We start from the raw sequence: 21,266 nt of genomic DNA on the forward strand, positions 1-21,266 counted from the left end.
AAATGCATACGATCAAAGAAGAGCTTGTTGGCAGCCTACTTACGGTACCATAACTGTACCGTTTTCATGCGTTTAACTTTCTTCTGCAGTTGCAGAATGCCGTAAATCAAAGCCTCCCCAGTGGGTGGACATCCGGGGACGTAGATATCAACAGGTATGATCCGATCGCAACCTCGCACCACCGAATACGAATAGTGATAGTACCCGCCACCGTTCGCACAGCTACCCATCGAAATAACCCAACGCGGTTCGGGCATTTGGTCGTATACTTTCCTTAGCGCCGGTGCCATCTTGTTGGTTAACGTTCCGGCCACGATGATCATATCCGTCTGGCGTGGTGAGGTACGGAACAGCACACCAAACCGATCCACATCGTAACGTGGGGCAGCAGCTTGCATCATTTCCATGGCACAACACGCAAGACCGAACATCAAAGGCCACATCGAGCCTTTACGGCCCCAGTTAAGTAAATCATCCAAACGTGCCACGGTCCATTCTGCCGTATTCGGTTGTTTCGCTCCAAACGGGGAATACGGTAGACAGGATGGTTTATCTTTTTGCACCACCGGAAGTGTAGCTTTATATCGAGCAGCCGTGTTGTTGGTATCAGAAAGTGGTATGATGACCCTGGGATGTTTAGCCTTTGTAATTGCAGCTCGAACGGCAAACATGATGGTTGTGACTCTGGGAGTCTTTTGGAGTGTACTGTTGGAGGTAACAGTTCGCACGCATAGACCATATTTAACAGCGCAGATGGCCGTTCGTTATTCCGATGAGTCATTCAATTATCTCATCGCAATAAAACCGATAAACTGAGATTAGATTTTCAAAATCGAACGAAACAAGTTATGAAGTACTATGAGTTATATTTTCCAAAAGTGCATCATAGAAAATTGCACTCATGGTTTGTTATAAAATATTATAATTTAAATTGGACATTTTGTTGAATATAAACTTCCGTTGCGTGAATATATCCTATGCGATCATCCCAATGTCCTGAGAGTAAAGTAAACACAGAACCTTAATTTATTTCAAATTCAATTAATCCAAAACGGATAAGTAGCACCAATGATAAGCAAAACTGTAATCTTTTTGTAAACACACACCCGCCCATCCATCGTGCTTGGCAAACTAATTTTACATTGCTATAAACAACTTGTTGTGTGCGTGACGTTAGCCCACAGCTCTCGCTCCCGGCATGACGTTGCCGTTGTGTCAAAAAAGGAGAACTGGCAGAAGAAAACATTTGGACAATGGTGGTCCAAAAGTAGTAAAATTTTATCGATTTTCGAGGTGTTGCAAGAAAGCTTGCCGATTGGTGCGTGTGGTTTCGTCGTGTTCGCCAAGCCGTCTGCCAGGATAAGTGTGTCCGGCACCGTGCTAACGTGATACGGCTGTAACCGGGCCGAACAAAACAACGGTTAGCGGAGGGGGGTACACCTCTTCGTCCAGATCTTTGCATATCCTCAGCTCCCCACCCCACCCCCGGGTCTTCTCGGGCCACTCTGTTGCTGGGAGTGCGTTACAGTGGGCGTGTGTTGTGTCGGTATGCCTCGTATCAACTTCAGCCGTACTGAGCGATTCGCTCAGATGTCGAAGCAGGAGCAACTGATCGCACAGAAAAGACAGCAGATTCTAGAGAAGCAACGTACGCTCGAGCTGGCCAAACAGATTGCCGCCGAAGCAACGAAGGACACGCAACCAAGGTAACGCAGTTTGTCCCCAGTTTGCGGGAGTGGCATTCCCGAGGCCTTTTGGTGGAGTTTTGTTGTCTTATGTAATGTTTAATATCGCTTTGCGCATCATTTATCGGCTACTGCCAGCGTAACGGAGACGCCGGAAGATACGGAACCGAGCACGACGGGCAAAGTATTGCTACCGTTCAGCAACGACGGATCATTTCTCGAACGGTTCAAGCAGCTAAGGGAGAAGATCGTGAAGCAGACCGACGATCAGGTGAAACCGGTCGTGCAACAAGATCCGGACGCAACGGTAAACGTTGAAGCCACCTCTACTGTGGGTGTGTCCGCTAGGTAAACTTCCCTTCCGTCTTTCCGTATTTCCTTATCCTAACTTGTAGGAAACTAATGCGTTCTGTCTCATTTTTAGCACCACTAGCGAACAGATGTTCAAGTTTGACGTTCCACCACCATCGTTGTTACCTACACTTCCACCACCGCCACCGCCTCCACCACCGCCCCAGCTACCAACAATGGCCGATGACGTGCATTTCGAACCATTCTACGATCTGCCACCGGTGGCAGTCGACGGGAACAACAGTGTGAGTGGTGCGGCCACTGCCCGCACCGAGGTAGAACTGCCAAACAGCCAAGGTTGGTACCGTTCCTTGAATCAACCGGCGACACACGCACACACTGGATCGAAAAGACCACATGGTCCCACTACTTCCGACACGACCGCACGATGGAACTGGTGTCCCTTTTCCATCGGTGGGTGTGCTCCGGCCAGTGGGGTTGTGGTTCGTCCGTGTGCCAGTTGCCGGTAATGCCGGTTTGTTTGCTCTTTTAGTTATAATTTTTGTATAGTATTTTCAGAACATGATAAATTACCAACCACAGTTGAAGAATTAATTCAATTGGTTGCCGATATCGGTGATGTTTATGAAGATAAATTATGTTCACGTAAAAATGATTTACATCCGTCGCTTTGGTAATTGTTTTACTTTTTAACTACACTTTTATACTATCTATACTATATGCCTATTTGTACACATATAAACACTACATGTATGTTATTTAGTAAAGGGAGAGGGTAAGATAAGATCAGCAAAAATGTGTGTTTGCCAAGTGTATACTGGTTAGGGTAATTCGATAGAAAAGGGTTATAGAAGAATCGCATATTAGCTGAATATAAGCAGTTTACGTGATTTTAAATTAGGTCAGTGTGATATTATTTATAGCCGTTCCTCGATCATGCCTAAGAGTATGTCTATAACAGGGAGTAGATAAGTTGTAGTCCTGATCTGTTGCGTAACATTTTTATTGAAATCTTTGTCAGTTTTGAATGAATTTCAATGAATCAATGAATTTGATAGCTAATCAACTGATATTAGATGATGAGTTATAGTGTTTTAAGTGGAGCAACTTCTGATGTAGTGCAAAGCATGGATAAAAATGGATTTGGTGGACTGATCAGTCTTTGATTTTTGATGGGTAAAAACACTGTTCAAACCAAACAATGGCTTGAAAAGTCTAGCCCGGACTCTCGGACCTGGAATTGCTGAAACAGATCTATCTTTTGAGACTCATAACAAACTTTATTTTTAAAACGGCTTCAAAAATATAGTAGATTGCGCTATAAGCACTTCTTCGCTCACTAAGGCAATTCAGTTGAGTAGAAAAATAGAATACGACCAACAAAAACCCTGTCAGGACTAAGACTTATCTATCCACCTATTACATTTACAGTAAGGTTTCCTTAACAAAAATCAAGCATCTAGAAGAGGAACGTGTAGCTCATACCACAGGAGAAGGAGGACAGAGTTGATCGTAGTCTTAAAGGTACAAAGTACAGCTAAGGTAGCTAGTTCGATGTTTTAACAACATAGGAATTGCTTCCCAATTCCCTAACGCGCATTTCCGTTCAGCGCTCTTTAGGAAGGTCCGGGTTCGCTATATAACACGCCGTAAGGATATATACATACTGGCATTATTAATCCAAAGGAAGCAGGTCTGGAACACGGATGGTGCTGCCGTTTTACAAAAATCTGACAATATTTCACGTGCGATTTTTGTTTCGTTTTTCTTTTCTTTTTCCTTCTCTCTCTCTTTCTCTCTCTCTTTTTCTCTCTCTTTTTCTCTTTCTGTATATCTTTCCCTACATTTCCTTCACATTATTCTATTTTTTCCTCCCATTTGTTTTGGTTTCATTTCATACTTTTCATTTGTCTCCATTTCCCGTTTCATTCCTTTTCTGGCTCTTTCCCAACACTACCATTGGTACGCTCTCGCTCTCTCTCTCTCTTTCTGTGTGCCGTGGCATGTTTGTGTTTGTATTTGCTCTCTAGGTTCGTGTTTGATAAGCAATCGGAGGCGTACCGCGGCTTCCGGCGGATGATTGCAGCACGGCGAGAAACGGCTGACGGTGCAGTATCAGCAGCAGCTACAATGGCAGCAGCACACAGCCGACGATTGAACGAGCCGATTCCGATCAGTGGCGATGAAGAAGACGATAATGATGATGATGATGATGCCAAATACGATCCGGCTGACGTGCTGGACGATTCGATCATCGACGAGGGACAGGAGAGCCGCTCGAAGCACCCATTGGTGGGCGGACCGGAAAGCTCGAAAACGTCCGAAATTCCGATCCACATGATGCCGAACTTTTATGGCGACGAGCGTCATTTTTATGACGATAAATCGACAACGGAAACGGACTCGGACACGGAGTACGTGCGGGAGGCACGAGAGCGCAATCTAAAGAATCTCAAGCGCAAAACGTTCGACGCTGGCAATCGGCGAGAGGACGGCAGTTCGACCGATTCCGATGATGATTATCATGGCGGATTGGGTGATAGTGCGAACGAATCGATGAATGATAAAAATGGAGGAAGTTCCGGTGCGGGTGGTAGTGCCACGGGGGGCAGTGGTGGCGGTGGTACGGGAGGAGGTGGAACCGGTTCTCGGGGCCATCGGCAAAAATATCGCAAAAAGTCACGCTGGGGCGAGAATACCGATGGAGGGACAGGAACGGCTGGTAGTCAGGATGGAACGATGGCCGGTGCAGCACAACAACAACAAAAGCAGCAGCAGCAACCGCTTCCATGGACCGGAGGACACCTAAATGTACCACCGCCTCCACCACCACCGCCACCACTACCAGCCTCTTCGACATCGATCGATCGCAACAATCCCGGAATGCTGCAGTACGTCTTTCATCACTACGGAACGGTGGCCGACATTTCACCGGATTGCTGGAGCAAGGCGGAAGAACACTACCGCCTGCAGCTACTGTACGACGATCTGACGCAGAAGATAGAGCAGCACGACCGGTTTTTGCGCTGCGTGACGGACGGTACGCAGCGGATTGATTCGGACGAAGAACACCGGCTCAACACGGTCAAACTGGAGGCGATCATGTGCTGGATCAGTGAGATAACGCGCCTGTACGAACGCATACGCCCGAAACATTTGAGCGATTTTTTGATGCGCGACGATTACGAACGTTTTGTCGAACGGTTTCGCCGTACGTCCGATCGGCAGCCCAACTTTGAGGATTATAAAGAGTTTCGGTTGCGTGAAGCGAATGGAACGTTGGCCGATGCTGGTACGAGTGCTGCCCGGCCGGATGGTGGATCAGGGCGGCCCGAGTATAGCTCAACCGATTCCGATTTCGTTTCCTACCGTGACCAGCAACAACAATCGGGACAGTCAACTGGCCAGCAGCAACAGCAGCAGCAGCAGCAGCAAAGTAACGGTAAATCCGACACACGCACCTCCGAACCTCCACCTACCGTGGGTGAAAAGCGTGCGGCCGAAGGAACGGTGGAAGAGCAGCAACAGCAGGCCGCAAAACGGCGCAAAAGTCGTTGGGGAGGTCAGGCAGAGTGTGGACCACAGTTTGGCCCGGGCCAGAGCTTCCGGACGCAACCACCACCACCCCTACCAGCACACCCACCCGGACCACCACCCGCCCTACCGCCCACCAAACTCTCCACCGTTAGTCGTACCGATCCGGCGCTACTCGCGTATGCAAGACAAAACTTCGGCACCACCAACCTGTCGGAGGAAGACTGGAAAAAGGCGGAAGATCACTACAAGATCAATCTGCTTTACCAGGACATGCTACGCAAACGGCAGGAAATTGATCGGCTTGCCAACAGTGGCCGGTTTAAGTATGAGTACGATTCGGACGAAGATACGACGGGCGGTACCTGGGAACACAAGTTGCGCCAGCAGGAAATGGAAGCGACACAAAAGTGGGCCAACGAGCTTACGCGCCAGTCGGAGGGTAAGCATCACATTGGGGACTTTTTGCCACCGGAAGAGTTGCGCAAGTTTATGGAAAAGTACGAAGCGCAAAAGAACAACCGGCAGCCGAACCTGAGCGATTACAAGGATTACAAGTTGCGCGAGGACAACGTCGGCTTTCAGATGCTGCAGAAGCTGGGCTGGAAGCAGGGTCAGGGGCTCGGTGCCGATGGTAGCGGTATAGTGGATCCAATCAATAAGTATGTCCGTTAGCTTCCCTTCTTAGCCGATGGTGCGCGATAACGATTTCTTGTTTGTTTTGTTTTTGTGTTCCAGAGCCGCACAGCGTGACAATAATCAGGGCTTGGGCATAATCGCACCGGACAATCCGGAAGTCAACGATAACGAGTACGATGCGTACCGTAAGCGCATGATGTTGGCGTACCGTTTTCGGCCGAATCCGCTGGTAAGTTGACAAAGTCGACCGATCCATCCGTACTAGTGTTGGGTGAATCTTAACAGATTCATGAATCTTTGGATAGTTGATTCTTGATTTGAATGACTATTCAAAAAAAAAACCATTAAGCACAACACTAATCCGTGTCCTTGAGCGCTAAAACATTCCGTTCTTTCTTGTCGGTTCATTTCAGAATAATCCGCGCCGTGCGTACTATTAGCTTAGTCAAGGCATTTAGAACAAAATGGGAACTCCTGCACTTTTTTGGCGGTTCTCTCCATACCGATTTAGGTTTGTGAATGCTGCGTAGCTTTCTCTTTCTACTATGCGATGAGGAGCAATGTCTTGTTATTAACCGATTATTTTGAGAAATTAATTTAATGCATACCTGCGGCGGAATCGTAAACCAAATTTCCTGATCGTGGGAACCAGGGTTAGTTGGATGTGAATGAGCAAAACAAAGCGTGCAACAGTGCAATCGGGTCCGATGCATGGTTAGTGACTGATTTGTGCATAATTCTTCGTTAGCAAATACTTCTTCAATGTATCCGATTAGGTGGGTATTCCAACAATTCGATGTGTTCCGGCATTAAAGGCATCTTCTGCGCAAAACAGAAGAGGATCGGTAATGAGCGTAAATTATCCTGCGGATATCCGGTGGGGATATCCTGTACCGTTCCGGTACTAATTGTAACGCTTATGGACGTCGTTTTTCGTGTGTTTGCTTGCTCGATGGAGAGACGCTTCTCTCAAGCTTCCGTGAGGAAGAAATTGAGAACAAACATGAAATTATTTATATTGCCGGGGCGCGCAACCCCTTTGTATGTGAACGCAAATGGAGAATGCGAAACAAACAACAAAACCGATGCATTGAATGTCGATTGAATTGCATGTGAAATCGTTTCTTAGTGTATACTGCGTTCTATAGCGGAAGTAATAAAACTAAAACAAATTGTCAAGATGCTTAACTGTAAGTAAAATATACAAATTGTAATAAAATAAAGGGCACAGTATGTTCGTCTGCAAACAAACGAGATCAATCCCTTATTTATAAATGGATCAATTTTTCATAATTTTTAGTTTAGTCGCTTGAAGCACTGGTCACTTCTTGCTCAATTCAACAAGGGATTTTGAGAAAGCAAAAATGGGGGGGGTCAGTTACACCGAGGAGCAGATAAGCAATAAAGTACGCGCTCGAACCCTTCTACTCTCCAACGATTCCAGACCTAGCATTCGATGGCGGACATCATAAAATGGCATTTGGGAAAGCGCAAGCCCCCAAAAACTGTTCTACTTGTTGTGTGATATTTCATAGTTCAATCCGATCGGATAGTATTATACCCCGCCTTTAAGTCTTTGAATGTTCGATCACCTCTCACGCTTGTTGGTGAGGATCGATGCACTAATCCGCATCCTGAAAATTTTGCTGTTCTGCAACCCAACTCTTCAAATTTCTATTAATTGTCCTGGATACAAACGTGTGAATCCAATTTCGAATGTGCTGTGTGCTGAAATAAGGCTGAATTCTTTAATGCAGCGATCGTGCTGCTTGCACGATCGCAATCACATGTATTTAGTTACTTCAACTAGACATCTCTTAGAATACAAAACATAGCTTAAATATCTAAACGATGGCAGCTCAATTGATCTATGGTATTTAAGATGGCGATAGGAAACCATGGGGAACACAGAGGACAAAACTGTAATGGTTGACAAAATCTATGCAATCATGTAATAAGGATAACATCAGCAGTGTGTGTGTGTGTGTGCGTGTGTGTGTGTGTGTGTTGTCTGTTTCCCACGTTCAAACATTACACTCGGCCGGTAGAAGCTCTTGGTTGCGAAACTTTTCACATTTGGGCGTGATAAACGATCGCACAATATCATAGCCGGAAGTGCTACGCCGATGTCCCCCTATTCGTACACCGGCCGTGTAGCGGGTGTTGAATTCCAGCTTCCCGAACTCGTACGCATTCCGTCGCAGCACTACATCCTGCCATTGGTTGCTTGGGCTGGTAGATGCACGGGCTACCGTCAGACATTCCCGGTTACCACGACAGATGTGCAACCGATAGCGGCCGTATCCCCGCTCGGACCAGCTCAACCGTACCGCAAGGCCTGACTTGCGCAGCGCAAACTGGTACCGTATCGTACCGGTCGAGGGCAGTCCATTAGCGAACGATCGGCTACCACCGGCTGTTGCTAATGCTCCTGGCGAAGAATGTATGCCTTCCTTTAGGCTTGGTTGACCCTTCGTCCTTCGGTAGCCGGCATCACCCATTAGCAGGTTGTCTAGATTGATCGGACTCTTGTCCGGTCCGGTCGGTATGGAGGACGTGTTCATTAGCAGATGGTTGGCAGCTGATTTGAGGCGCCGTTTGCCATACACACTGATGGCTTGAATCTGCAGATAGTAGTACCGTTCTGGTAGTAGGCCGTGGATGTCGTAGCGTCGGGTAGGCTGGAGGGGGAATATTAACGACAAACGATTAAATCACCAGTAGATGTGCGCGGAAGACATTACTAACCGCTGAAATAGTGGCCATCTCCTTGAACAGGGACGAGTTGTCCGTTTTCGAACGATTGCTGGTAAAGTTGAGGAAGAGACTCCAGCTGAGTTTGTATTTTTCCACAGGAAGATCGGAGCGCGGTAAATCCCAGGACACGCGACAGGTATACGTTCGGTTTTCGTTCAGGTCCAGTGAGATAACGGTGAGGCGTTTCGGTGGTTGTGGAGGTTTTGGCACTAGAGGTGAAGGTAAAGGCTCAATTAGATAGGTGATAAGCAATAGAAGAAGGAATAAGCTAGATATAAGGCATTTCCGTTGCGTTGTGGTTTCATTCAAAGGGCGCTTAAAGTTATGCAATATCTGTTTACAGTTTCAGAAATTGCCTACTTTTAGGCGCTAACCATTTCTCCGAAACTGTTTAGTCGAAAGCATGACTTTTACGTACTTTTACTTAGCTGAAATGGCCGTGACGGTGTGGAGTAGCCACGCGTACCCATCCCGTTGACAGCGGCCACCCGTACCTGATACCACCGGCCAGGTTTCAGCTTGATTTCACTCTCGTAATGCAACTCCTTCCCCCGATCGTACTGTGCAAACGTTTCCAGCTCATGCGGCTGCCAATCGTTCTCCATCTTGTGCTCCGCGTACGTGGTGCCAATGTGAAACCGCGACTCGGTAATGTAGTACGTCGGGCTGTGCTCGTTCTCCACCTTCATGTCCCACCGGATCTGGGCGGTACGATAGGATCCGCGCATCTCCAGCAGCTGGACGTGCATCGGTACGGGTGGTAGCCCGACCACGCGTTCCAATCCGTACGGGCTCTGGCAGCTGTGGCCGCACGAGTGTTCGCAACACTTCTCCACACCCGGACACTTGTAATCTAAACCGTCGCACGTGTTGAGACAGAGGCTGTCCAGCTTGGTGGGTGGCTTCGGTGGACAGTCTCCGTACTTTTTGTACGACGAGTTTTCCAGATAGTTGATCATGCAATTGTTGTAGCACTGTTGGTGGGAAAGGAAGGAACACGTGTTAATGATGGCGCTTCATTGCCGACTATCGTGGAACTCACCTTTTGGTCATAGGTACAGTTGGAGCGACACCTGGCGGTTAGCAGATTATCGATATCGTTCATTCTAACTATGCTAGAGCCGAGCACAACTAATGGTACGTAGAAGCAGAAGTGTTGAACTATTACTAGCTTTAGCAGATTCACTTTGCTTTGGAGCATCTGTAATGAGAGCGAGGAAAAATGAACACATTATTGAGCTTTTCATTAGTAAACGAGCGGGATACGGAAAAATTTGACCGAATTTTCATGATAGGAAGGAGTTGTAGAAGCAGGTGTTTTGGGACTCCAACAGGGTCCCCATCTTCCTAGAGGTAGCAGCTTGGACAAGGAAGCATTAGGCATTTAGAGAACCGTGGACATTGTTGGGAAGCCTCTCTGAAAGTGGAAACGATTTTCTCTATTGAAGGGAGAGACCTCCGTTTTATTTTCTTGGGGCTTCCTTGGGGCTCTTTTGCCAGTAGCGAATCTAACGGCAATCGTGTCGGGAACTTCACTGTAGTAGGAATCCACCCCTCGGTCACATGATGTAGATGCACAGGGGCCTCGGTACAACTTTATCCGCTCTCCTCCTCCCCTCTCAGCACTTTTTAAGATGGACACACAGGAGGAAGTAAACTGAAGCGGTCTGTTGCCTTGAATATTGATTTGGGGACATTTGGGTCTTTCGAGACAGCTATCTGGGTCCCTTCCGTCCGTTAGTGTTTACAACAACCAATTCGTTCCAACCTCAGTCCGCTAGCAGGAAGATCCGCCTCTGATACTTATACAGTCCTTAACATTACTATACAAACAGTTGTTTTTTGAGAAAAAAAAACAAAAACTTCAAGATTTATATAAAATTAAAGTTCTAGTAAGATGTAGAGGATGAAAAAAAACTATATTTTGGCACACGGTAAATTTTTCTCTGAAAATGGAATGAGTTTTCAAATACACAAGTAGCTAAAAGCGACCTTTGTGGAAGTAAATTTATTAATTTATGGTCAAGATACAAGAGAATTATTCATAAGATTTATTTTCATAGATACATTTCTAGCATGTTTGTATCGTATAATTCCATTTTTATATTATAAAAGGTGTTTTTAATATCTTGAACCTTCTAGTTTTTGTTCTCAACAAACAAAAAGTGTTGAAAAAGTGTAAAATTTATGTTAAGGCCTGTATGAAATACCGTTGCAGATATTTTTCCACTTAATAGTGTTAAAAATTTTCTTGCATGCTCTATCTGCCGAATGGGTTTGACATCACTGACTTCAATTTTCTATGCTCGGTGCATAGAAAGCCCCGTCAGTCTTTTAGGTCCCTTTTTCTGAAATGAAACGACCCTCTCGAAACTAAAGTATATAGATTGGCTGAATGAAAATATTTTATTAAAGACTGCCAATAATTCCACTATCGCTTCGTATCGGCCAAGTGACCGATATCGCAGACTGATCAGCGGTATTATCTCGATGTTTCAAACTTTAAGCATCATAATTTTTTCACCCAGTCCTCCTAACAAAATGGAGTACGTTTTGTTGCAGATAATCTTCACTAGGTCACGCTAAGTTAGATAATCAGTCACTCACTCACTACGGAGGAACGGTTTGTGCGTGATTGTAAGCCGAGTGTAGCATGGCGACGCTGCCGCCGCCGTCTCTAGCATCAGAACGCCCCGTTGGAAGGTATATTGAATGTAATTTAACTAAAATAATAATATTAACTTAACATTTATAATTATTTGTTTTATTTGTCTCCGTCCTGTCATTTGATTACATGGCGGAATCTAGCCTACTTAATCGTGTATAAACTGTCTGTGATCTTGAGGTAGTGTTCGTGATGAGATGCTGACTTTCAAAGATCATATTGAGTTCAATGTATCGAAGTCAAACAGAACCATGGGTATGATTCGTTATTTAACTCAGAACATTTGGTACCCTTTTTGTCCTTAAGTTATTGTTTTCCAACATTGTTCGCACCTCTTTAGAACAAGCCTCGATCATATTTGGAGTCCTACTAGTAGAACGCTTATAACGAAAATTGAAAAAAATAGTGTTGCTTCACCAGAATGGTTATTAGACCGTTTCTTGGCCGTAAAAACTCGTCATTTCACCGAAAATAATGTCGAATGTTAAGTTTAGTATCACTGCAAGATCGGCGTTGTGTGGCACAAGCCTTGTTCGTTCAAGAATTGTTTCTGCGGGAAATTCCTAGCTCCTCGTACTAGTCTTTCCCTTTCTTTTTGGCATACTCTTTACGATGCATCGAAACCTTTCCTATTTGTCAGCGTCAGTTTAATGTTTTTTTGTTCCTTGTTCGATTGCCATTTTACTTCTGTCACCATTCTAAGCGATGAATTTATTATAGTCTTTTACATTTTTCAGTTAATGTTTTTTCTTTCCTTTTATATTAGTTCCTCTATGTGTCTTTCACCAAGCTGTTACATCGTAGATTTTTACTTTAAAATTATAATAATAAGTGGATAGTAGTTACTTTTAATTTTATTTGTCCTTTCTTAATAGCAAACAAATGCCGTAATGCCAAACAAATATAATATTAAAATCAATAAATTGAATAAATAACTAGCGATCAAAAGGTAAGTGGATCGTAAGGGGAAAAAGCTACATTCCGGTATAGCTATAGCCGATATTTTCATCGATGTTATTCTTAGTAGTATGTAGTGTTTGCCTCTGAACGATATAGATAGAAAAGACTTGAATATCTCTGTAAAGTGAGCAGAAGCAACTTCAAGAATCATACCCAAAAGAGTATTCTTTATAACTTCCTCACACCCATGTCCACATCCAGCAAAAGAAACTTAGTGTTTGGCAGGAAGAAACGTTACGCCACCAACGGTACAGTAAATTGCAATCGTACAGTTTTGTGGATACTGCACCATAATAATGCACCGACTGCATATAAAATGGCAAAAAAAAAAAAAAAACTGGTAACGAAATGTATAAATAATCGTAAACACACAGAGTCACTGCAAACTGCAGCAAATAAGTCTCCGAACGTCACCTATAAACCACAGGTACGGGCCACGAACCGGTAAAAAGGTTAAATTTAATAGCCTCATTTGCAGCAGCGTTTTGTGACCATTGGCATTCGCGCATTGGTGTTTGGCGCTGTGCTGTGCCGTGTAGTGTGTAGCTGGGCGTGAGAAAACGAACCGAAGGGCTCGACCTCGGACCTCGGGATGGCCAAACAAGACGACATGCATCTTCGACGCCCTTGAGCGTGGTCAACGCGATCATTTTACAAGACAGGCATGCAGACTTTGACAAGCAAAAAAAAAAAACGTAACGGACAAATAACTGGTCAGATTCCAACCACTTCCCCGTGTTGCAGTTGCACCTCACCCCGCTCTAGCTTACCTGGCGTGATGAAGTGTGGCGTGTGATGAGGATTGTATTTTTTTTTTGAATTGTAATTATTTTGTTGCTTTTTGTACGTACGCGTTTATTTGGTTGCACAATTTAGTGCAAGCGATGGTTTAAAAATTCACCTGTCGCTGCACATTTCTCGCCATTGCACCGCTCCCTCGGGTGGGAGACTGCCGATGGAAGAAGGATTTAATGTTTTGAGTTAATTTGAAAGTTGATCGATACCGTGTAATGCAATCCACTGCAGTTTTTAATTTCATTTATGCGCGTGGCCAACAATTACACCGTGTCCCTACCGTGTGCGTGTGTGATGGTGATGGAGTGCCGGTGGTACATCTAGACACTAACCCAATCAATGCATTGCTACAATGTGACATAGCGTTTTGCGGGTCAACGAATTAAAGTGAGAAGAAATCGATTGAAATTCAAACAAACCAGTTTTGTGTGTGTGTTCTTGGGTGTTAATTTGTTTCGATTAAATAACATTTAATGCGACAAAATGGAGTTTCATGGGGTTTCGGTTCGAGATTTTCCAACCAGAGCAATTTAATGATAAATTGATGGATTGAAAAAATGTAGCTCATTGCTGGAAGGGTTGGTTTTACTCCTTGCAACAGGAACGAATTGATGAAAACATGAACATAACTAATAAATAATCCATAAATAATCTTCAATAAAATATTGTGAAATATTTACGTTTAATGCGATCAACAAAAATCACAAAGTTGTTAAGAACTGGTACAAGATAATTAACTTTTATTGTATTAAATTACTACTATTTTTCAATCACTTTTAACACGAAATTAAAAAGTTAATATTTTTAAAAGTTATATTTAAAAAAATAAATTTAGTAACAATAAAATCCCAAAATACTAGAAATGGGCATAGTTTTGAGCAGGAAAAATGTGATTAAACCGTCTGGGTAGTTTAAATTCTAATAAAACATTTCAAAAAAGTATCAAATTTCAAAACCCATTCCTTTCTCTTGCACAAACATATCTTAACAGATTCTCAATTATCAACAAAACTGAACCAGCAAGCTACGAATAGATCACGCCAATTTTTCGCTCACATCATCGCAATGTAAGATTACCCAGGATTAATCAGAAAAAAAGAAAGAACTCCCATCCCATTACACCCTCTTAAGACACAGACACAAACGGGTGAGAGAGAATGGTAATTGGTAGTATAGAGGAAAGAACGGAACCCACGTCGTTACTCGTGGGAGGCCACGATGCACGAAAAGAAAGTCATCCCTTACCTTGACCTACTGAGCAAAAGGGTGGCGTTCTCGTTGTTTCCTTTGGCACACGGCGTTTTGCTCGAATGCTGCTATTGCATTGAGAACCACAATTACGGTCTCTGTGTGTGGTCTGTTGTGGTCTGTCTTGGGATGCCTGCTGCCCGGACAAAGGCCGCACACGAAACACGCACGTCTCGAGGAGAGAAACACTGATGTATGCAGGCGAGTTTTATTTCCCACAATTCAGCACCATTGATCAGAAATCGTAACACTTAAAGAACGATGCATCAGTTGCATTCGACGACACTTTATCGACTCGTAGTTACACGCACAGAGATCTCTCGATCGATCCTCGGCACGGCATGCACTTTTAAACGGCATCACTCACCGACTGCTTTCACGACCGCGAGCAGTTTATCGTTTATGGGTTGCGTAAATGGACAGGAACACGGCACGTAGAAAGTGCAGCAAAACGCCTGGTCGACAGCCTGGTTCGAGAAATCGCATAGAGGACGTCGTCGTCGTCCGGGCTGCGCAAAAAACACGAACACTTACACGACCCGGTAAGTACACACTGCAATTAACGTGGGTTTTTGTTTATAGCATCTTTGCGACGAAGACTGGCACACTTGCAACAAGGAGGGTGGATGCGTTTTTCTCTTACCCATCACAACCCTCACGCACAGGCCACACTGTAAGCTTATCACTGCATCGATAGATCAGCACAATACAATACTTATGCTAAGATCAGCCACGATGACTTCCTCGAACCTCGTGGTTCATCTCGAATGCACTTGCACGCGTTCGCCCTCGATGCACTCTTAAAACCCTCCTTCCCGATCCTTATCGGCCAGCTTCTCCAAAACGGACACCTAATTATCCATCCCTTGGCTAATTTTGCACGTTTTGTGCGCTTCCGTTCACTTTATCCACCTTTCCGTCCTATTGGTGGTTCATTTTTTTAAATATACTTTTTTTTCCGTTGGACACCACTCGTTTCGAAGAAGGCTTTCGGCGATACCGCACACAACCAACCCCTCGACTAAACAGGGCGGCCCACAGTAACAACAAATTGCATCCAACACCGCTGCTGCTACCAATTGCACACAAAAAAAAAACGCGTGCAGACGAACACGCGGACACACAACCGCGAGGCCACGATGTCGATGGCAGAATGAAGCCTTTTTGTGCGTGTAGCTCCAGCGCTGGGGCCACCAATTTGTGCTGCCTGCTGGTGCATGGTTGGGCGCCCGTCATTACTCATCGCGCGCGTTGGATGTGTAAATATGAAACCGGCCTTTTGTATTCATGGTGCGTTTGCGCATTTTTTATTCGTATGGAAGACATTTTAACGGACAAATTTTGTAACATTAAAGAAACAAATCAATTATGAAGTAAATGTACTTTTTTGAACATTTTTTTATGTTAAAATGGAAAATAATTTTCACCCACATTTCGGTTTCATATTTACACACTTAATGACACGAGAGCGTAGTGGTGCATCAACATACTCTCAGCTCGTTCTTATGCTCACCGTTCTCTCTATTCTATTTTGTTTCTCGTATTATCTCTCGCTCTCTCTCTCTCTCTCTCGCTCTCTCGCTCTCTTGTCATGCTTCTCTGTTTTGCTGGCGCCGATCAGCATCATCATTCATCATCATAATGATTAATATGTGATCGTGCGTTTTTATCTTCCTTTCTTCCGTGTAGTTCGTGTTTTAGTAAAAAAGTAAATATAATTTTAAACCTTTTTTATTTTTCATAAATTGCAGTATTGAAGAACCACGTTTTATTATGAGAAAATACAATCAAAATTCTCAAAATATCTTGAACATATTTCTATTTTGACTTATTTTTTTCTTTGCGAAATCCGTCTAGAATGTCGAGACAGCCGAGTTATAGCTGAACAAGTAGATGTTCTCCACCACGGTGGCTCCGTCTTCCGGAAGTTTTCAAGTGGTGCAAAGCGCGCACTTAGAATTAGATAGAATAGCGTATCGTATTCACCGATTTAGTTACTGTCTGGCCCAAATCTGGCCTTCTGTTTGATGGACAGTTGTGCAAAAAGAATAAAAAAAATTTTTTCTATAAAATAGTGCCAGCAAAAATTGCAATCTTTCGGCCTGAGGACAAGCGCTGGGATGGAAATTTAATAACATACCGCTTTCCGTTCTCGTTATGAAGTGTGATAATGTCTAAATTGTTGTTCTTGTTAAGATTAATTAAACCATACAGCTACAGTTTGTCAATATTTTTTTGTAAACTATGCATAAATAATCGCACACTCTCTTAACTATGCTAAATAGTCTCTAGAATCGATTACTGCTCTCCCCTGTTGCCAACCGGCCCCCCAAATGCCTGCCAAAGTCTGAAGATTGACAAATTCTGACAGCACCGCTGCCACAATTACCGAGCCCTTCGCCCCACCGCCAAGACCGCAGCCCCCGGTTTTTGATTGATGAAGGATCGATTGGAACACAACTGCAGAGCACAGGTGCAGACCGCATTACTAAAGCGCCGCCGACCTGCAAGATCGGAGGAACATGCTGACGGCACCAGCCACCACCATTGACAAATGACACATCGCGCAGCAGTAACATGTTCGCGTCCGCGGTCACATTTTGGCTTCATCGCGCTCTCGGTTGATTGGGACGGATTTCCGTTGCATGTTTTAAATCGCGTGTGCTTCATTCACTTTGCTCACCGATTTGTCGCACAGCGCCCGGAGGGTGTCCTGTGTCCGTTCGCGCGAAGTTCACATCGAAAAAGGGGTGACAGTGGGTATTTGAAATATTTTAGAGTCAAATTTACCCGGCGTTTGCATAATGCGTAATCCGTGCTAGGGTTGTTGGTATGCAACGGGCAGCATATTCTGCACGGGCACAGCCCGAACGGGACAGTTGTGCCACTGTGCTTGGCAAAATGCATTGCAAGAAAAAGAAAAAAAGGGGGTTTGTAATAAATAAAATAGCTTGGGTAGTAGTGCTTGATTGGTACTAGTTCCATTGATTGACATTTTGCGGTTAGCGGTTAATCATCGACATGATCAGATATTGCTTCAAGTTTATGTGTGTATGTGGAGGGTGGCATAGGGAGAGGATTGGTTTACTAGTTTTGATTGGGTCCTGCAACATTATTGAGATAGGCTTGTCGCTAGAGAAATATCTCTTTGCAAGTAGATAATAATAATTAAAGAAAACACTCTAATTCCCAACAATAACCTTGAGTAAAGCTTCTTCAACAGAAACGATATTCACCTAGAGACATGCAAAATGTTTTAATACTCCTTGCACTGTGCATTTGTTTAAAACGCATGATCATCCTTGACGGTATCGCTGATGACATCACGCGTACCGGCCCCGATCAACGATTACCTTACGGACCCCTTAAGGAAACCAGAAATCAATGCAACGAAAGTTACCTTTCAACGACACTTCTTGGGGTCGTCGCTATACGTTACATGCCGGAAAAGAACCCCCCCCCCCCCCCCCCCAAACGCGCCAACCGTGTTCCCCACAGGTTCACAAGACGGTTACCACGCTGCGGTTACTCACAACGTTACGTCAAAACGAATAAATCAACCACATCAACATCGTCGTTCCGCCCGGTTCCAATGAAAACAGGCACCTCGGGAAAGTGACTTCATCCTTACTCCACGTGCGCACGTTAGAAAACGACGCCGACGGTTAACGCCGGGGGCCAGGGCAGCCTTTTTTTTCTTCCTTCTTTCGTATTTCTATTTTTACCAAGGAAAACCCCCCATTTATCGTTCCTTTTTGTCTTTACCTATTTATTCCTGCCCTGCCGACAAAAAGGATTGCATGTGGACAAATCTTTGACATGTACTTGTGTCCGGTATATGATGTTCGCACCCGGTCGATCGAGGTGGTTTGGCTCTAAGGCGATTGCTACGGCCATAGGTAGTGTCAGGAAGCCCACGGCCGTTGCAGTGCCCTGTGGCGAGAATGTAGCGATGTTAGAGGGTTGGCAGTGTTGTAATTTTTCAATGAAATATTGCGCTTTAACGTTTGTTTCAATGATCAGAAATAGTTCCCTTACTTCTATAACTACTTACCCAGGGTTGGTAATACATGTTGTATGAAAGTTTGCATGTTTTCCGAGTAGATTATCTGATCCATGTATTTGTTTCTTAAGGTCTAAATAGTAGCATTTTGTTGGAAAAGAAATATTCTATTCTATTTATTCACACTATATGTAAGCCGATCAAGCAATGTATCTCTAAAACGCAAGAAATAGGGAAAATTTATGCAAAAATTTATTAAACATTCATCATTATGAGGTGTTTGGCGGCTTATTCTTATTCAAATTTAATAATACTTGATGGCAAAAATCACGCACACCATGTTTGTAAGGTTGCCTTGAACAAAATAAATAACTGTTTTGCTTCTCAGAAATTCAGATTTTGAAGTAAAAACTAAGGTTAGCTCACAATAGAGTTATCATTGATATGAGGAGCTATAAGCTATGGAAACTGAGAAAATAGTAGAATTTTGATTTAATTAGTTGCAAAATATTATTAACTAGACGTGAAGAACCCTCATATTTCACACAAAATTTCATACAAATAGAAGTAGTAAATCAAATAAAGATTTCAAAATGAAAATTTCAAAGCCCTTCGTGAGTATTTGTGAACTTTTCTCGCTTTGAAATCACTTTTCGAGAACTTGGCGCATACACAATCGGTAGACAACGGGTAAAAGCTAAAATCGTAATTTGGAGATTTATCGACAGTTCCATATCGATTTAAACAGTTTAACATTTGCCCGAGGTCTATTGAAAAAAAAAATCTAGGCATTCTTAAAGTTTCACACTGTCCGATCCATTGTAACAAAAGTAATGAAGGTTTAAAGGTGTAAAACCATACACGGTTACGTATTTTTTTGATGAAGATTAAGGTAATATCATAAAGAAATTGGATAGTAAAATTTATTATATTTTTAATTCCATTCGCTATATTAAAATATAAAAAAGCTCCAGTAAAATTGAAACCAATCTAAACGACACGACAATGACACATTTAAATGACCAATCCTAAACCTACCGTACCGTAAGACTATTAAAAACTAAACAACCATAAACATGCACCCGACTAGCGCCATTTCCTGCTCGGTAACTCCCAATCCTTGACCACAAACGAATGGTGTACCGTGCAGGGTTACCTTTCCTTATACGATGGTAATGAACTTCACCAGATGCAAATGCACTTTGTTTGCTTAACCGTGAATCATTCGCAGAAATGGGTATGGTCCTGTGGTCGAAGTGGAGATGTGTTTTTTTTGCACTGCCTTGAGCTTATTAAACTCAACCTGCAGCCCGATCGCAAATATAGTGCGTTCCCGATGCGTAATGAGTTACAGTTGACTAGTTATCGAACAGAACACATCAAATGTTTCTGAAGAACCTACCTTCAAAGCATCATTTCTGTTCCCATTTTCTGGCGCGTATGTTTGATGACGGAAAAATGGCCACCGGGCAAATCAATCGTTATCCGGTACGGTTTTCGCTTCAATCATCATAACCTTTTCGAGCTCGTTTGGCTCGCTTTCTCGACCAATATGGGTCGCAATCCGGTGTGTGTGTGTGTGTGTGTGTACATAAGGAAATTAAACGATTTCAGCTACGAATGAATATGCATAAATTGCTTCCCGGAAAGTGGAAATGTCCTCTCGGTGGGAGAGGATTGGTTTTGGTTTATTTGGAACACTTGGAACCCTCCGGGAGGGGAGACAAACGATGGAGTATTTGCTATTTGTATGTTGCAGTACCATACAGCAAGGAAATGATGCACCACCGATGACCAGCTATTGGTACCCAATGCTACTGCTGCTGCTCGCTGATGATGCTGCAATTTGTGCAATAAAAAGCATTCGAGGGAGGGAATGGCGATATTTTTCCTTTGCCGCTGTTTACCCAGTGACAAACGGATTCAAGCGTCTATTTTTCAAGGGCTATAATGCGCATCCCACGTGCGTTGACACTTTCGGAAGAGAGAATTCGGTTCGGTTCGGGAGGAGGTGTTTCGGGCTGTGTTTGTTTTGATTGCCACATCTGCATCGCCACACCGAGTGCTGCCAAATGGGGTGCTTTTTGTTGCATTTTTCAAGATGGGTTTGAGAATCGGATCGGCTCTGTTTGTCCGTTTGTTTATTTGTCCGTTATTTAAAATGAGAAAGCTGTGCAGATATGGTTTAATTTTATAGCTTCAACAAATAATAAACTTTCCTAAGCACGAGCAGGGAACTCTTTTTTTTCCCCCCTTCTAGTGACCCACATTTTAATAGCTCACTCGAATCGATGTACCTTACCACAGCGAAAATACCCATTAGTCATCGTTGCACGGTACTGCAATGTTTATCTTTTCGGGAGGGCGCTCTGCAATGCAATTAGGTAGGACGGAAACGTAGTACATTTGAATCGATGCATTTTGGATGGGTTTTGCAGCTGGATTGTGAGCTTCATAGTTGGATGGTGTTAATGAAAAAATGTTTAATAAATCAAACACAAGTACTAAGAAATTATAACTTTAAAGAGTGAAGAGATTTTTCGGTTAATTGAAAAAATAGTATAATTGATGGTGCATTTCATATTTTAAATTCTTAAGATCGATCTTTTTTTGGTTTTATTCATTCTATTCATCAGTCGAGTTAGTAGGTGTAGGAAATTTATTTTTC

The 21,266-nt window shown here is 43.7% G+C and overlaps 5 protein-coding genes across 5 annotated transcripts in view; 2 read left to right on the forward strand and 3 right to left on the reverse strand.

Annotated features, from left to right (window-relative positions):
* LOC126565188 (zinc finger protein 845-like) overlaps positions 1-21,266 on the reverse strand; it is a 252,910-nt gene that overhangs the window by 28,111 nt on the left and 203,533 nt on the right. The gene's annotated exons all lie outside the window — the stretch shown is intronic.
* LOC126557700 (T-complex protein 1 subunit zeta) overlaps positions 1-21,266 on the forward strand; it is a 315,666-nt gene that overhangs the window by 22,555 nt on the left and 271,845 nt on the right. The gene's annotated exons all lie outside the window — the stretch shown is intronic.
* Positions 36-701, reverse strand: LOC126559594 (NADH-quinone oxidoreductase subunit B-like). Its single transcript, XM_050215764.1, has one exon. The coding sequence runs from the start codon at positions 669-671 to the stop codon at positions 36-38; it is 636 nt and encodes a 211-aa protein (XP_050071721.1). The 5' UTR covers positions 672-701.
* On the forward strand, positions 1,479-6,642 carry LOC126559699 (uncharacterized). The gene is made up of 7 exons (XM_050215868.1): positions 1,479-1,706; positions 1,824-2,033; positions 2,110-2,333; positions 2,547-2,670; positions 4,028-6,193; positions 6,270-6,399; positions 6,584-6,642. The coding sequence occupies exons 1-7, from the start codon at positions 1,549-1,551 to the stop codon at positions 6,608-6,610; spliced, it is 3,039 nt and encodes a 1,012-aa protein (XP_050071825.1). The 5' UTR covers positions 1,479-1,548; the 3' UTR covers positions 6,611-6,642.
* LOC126557708 (anosmin-1) lies at positions 8,195-10,128 on the reverse strand. Its single transcript, XM_050213575.1, has 4 exons — positions 9,970-10,128; positions 9,346-9,901; positions 8,919-9,136; positions 8,195-8,851 (listed from the first exon to the last, which is right to left on the reverse strand). The coding sequence occupies exons 1-4, from the start codon at positions 10,126-10,128 to the stop codon at positions 8,195-8,197; spliced, it is 1,590 nt and encodes a 529-aa protein (XP_050069532.1).

Source organism: Anopheles maculipalpis, chromosome 2RL (genome assembly GCF_943734695.1).
Source record: "Anopheles maculipalpis chromosome 2RL, idAnoMacuDA_375_x, whole genome shotgun sequence".
NCBI classification, from domain to species: Eukaryota; Metazoa; Arthropoda; class Insecta; order Diptera; family Culicidae; genus Anopheles; species Anopheles maculipalpis.

Coding starts and splice junctions, on each gene's coding strand:
- LOC126559594 (XM_050215764.1), bottom strand. CDS start 671: ATGTTTGCCGTTCGAGCTGCAATTACAAAGGCTAAACATCCCAGGGTC.
- LOC126559699 (XM_050215868.1), top strand. CDS start 1,549: ATGCCTCGTATCAACTTCAGCCGTACTGAGCGATTCGCTCAGATGTCG. Junction 2,034..2,109: donor ACTGTGGGTGTGTCCGCTAG/GTAAACTTCCCT, acceptor TCTCATTTTTAG/CACCACTAGCGAACAGATGT. Junction 2,671..4,027: donor GATTTACATCCGTCGCTTTG/GTAATTGTTTTA, acceptor TTTGCTCTCTAG/GTTCGTGTTTGATAAGCAAT.
- LOC126557708 (XM_050213575.1), bottom strand. CDS start 10,128: ATGCTCCAAAGCAAAGTGAATCTGCTAAAGCTAGTAATAGTTCAACAC. Junction 9,902..9,969: donor ACTGTACCTATGACCAAAAG/GTGAGTTCCACG, acceptor TCCCACCAACAG/TGCTACAACAATTGCATGAT. Junction 8,852..8,918: donor AGATGGCCACTATTTCAGCG/GTTAGTAATGTC, acceptor TTCCCCCTCCAG/CCTACCCGACGCTACGACAT.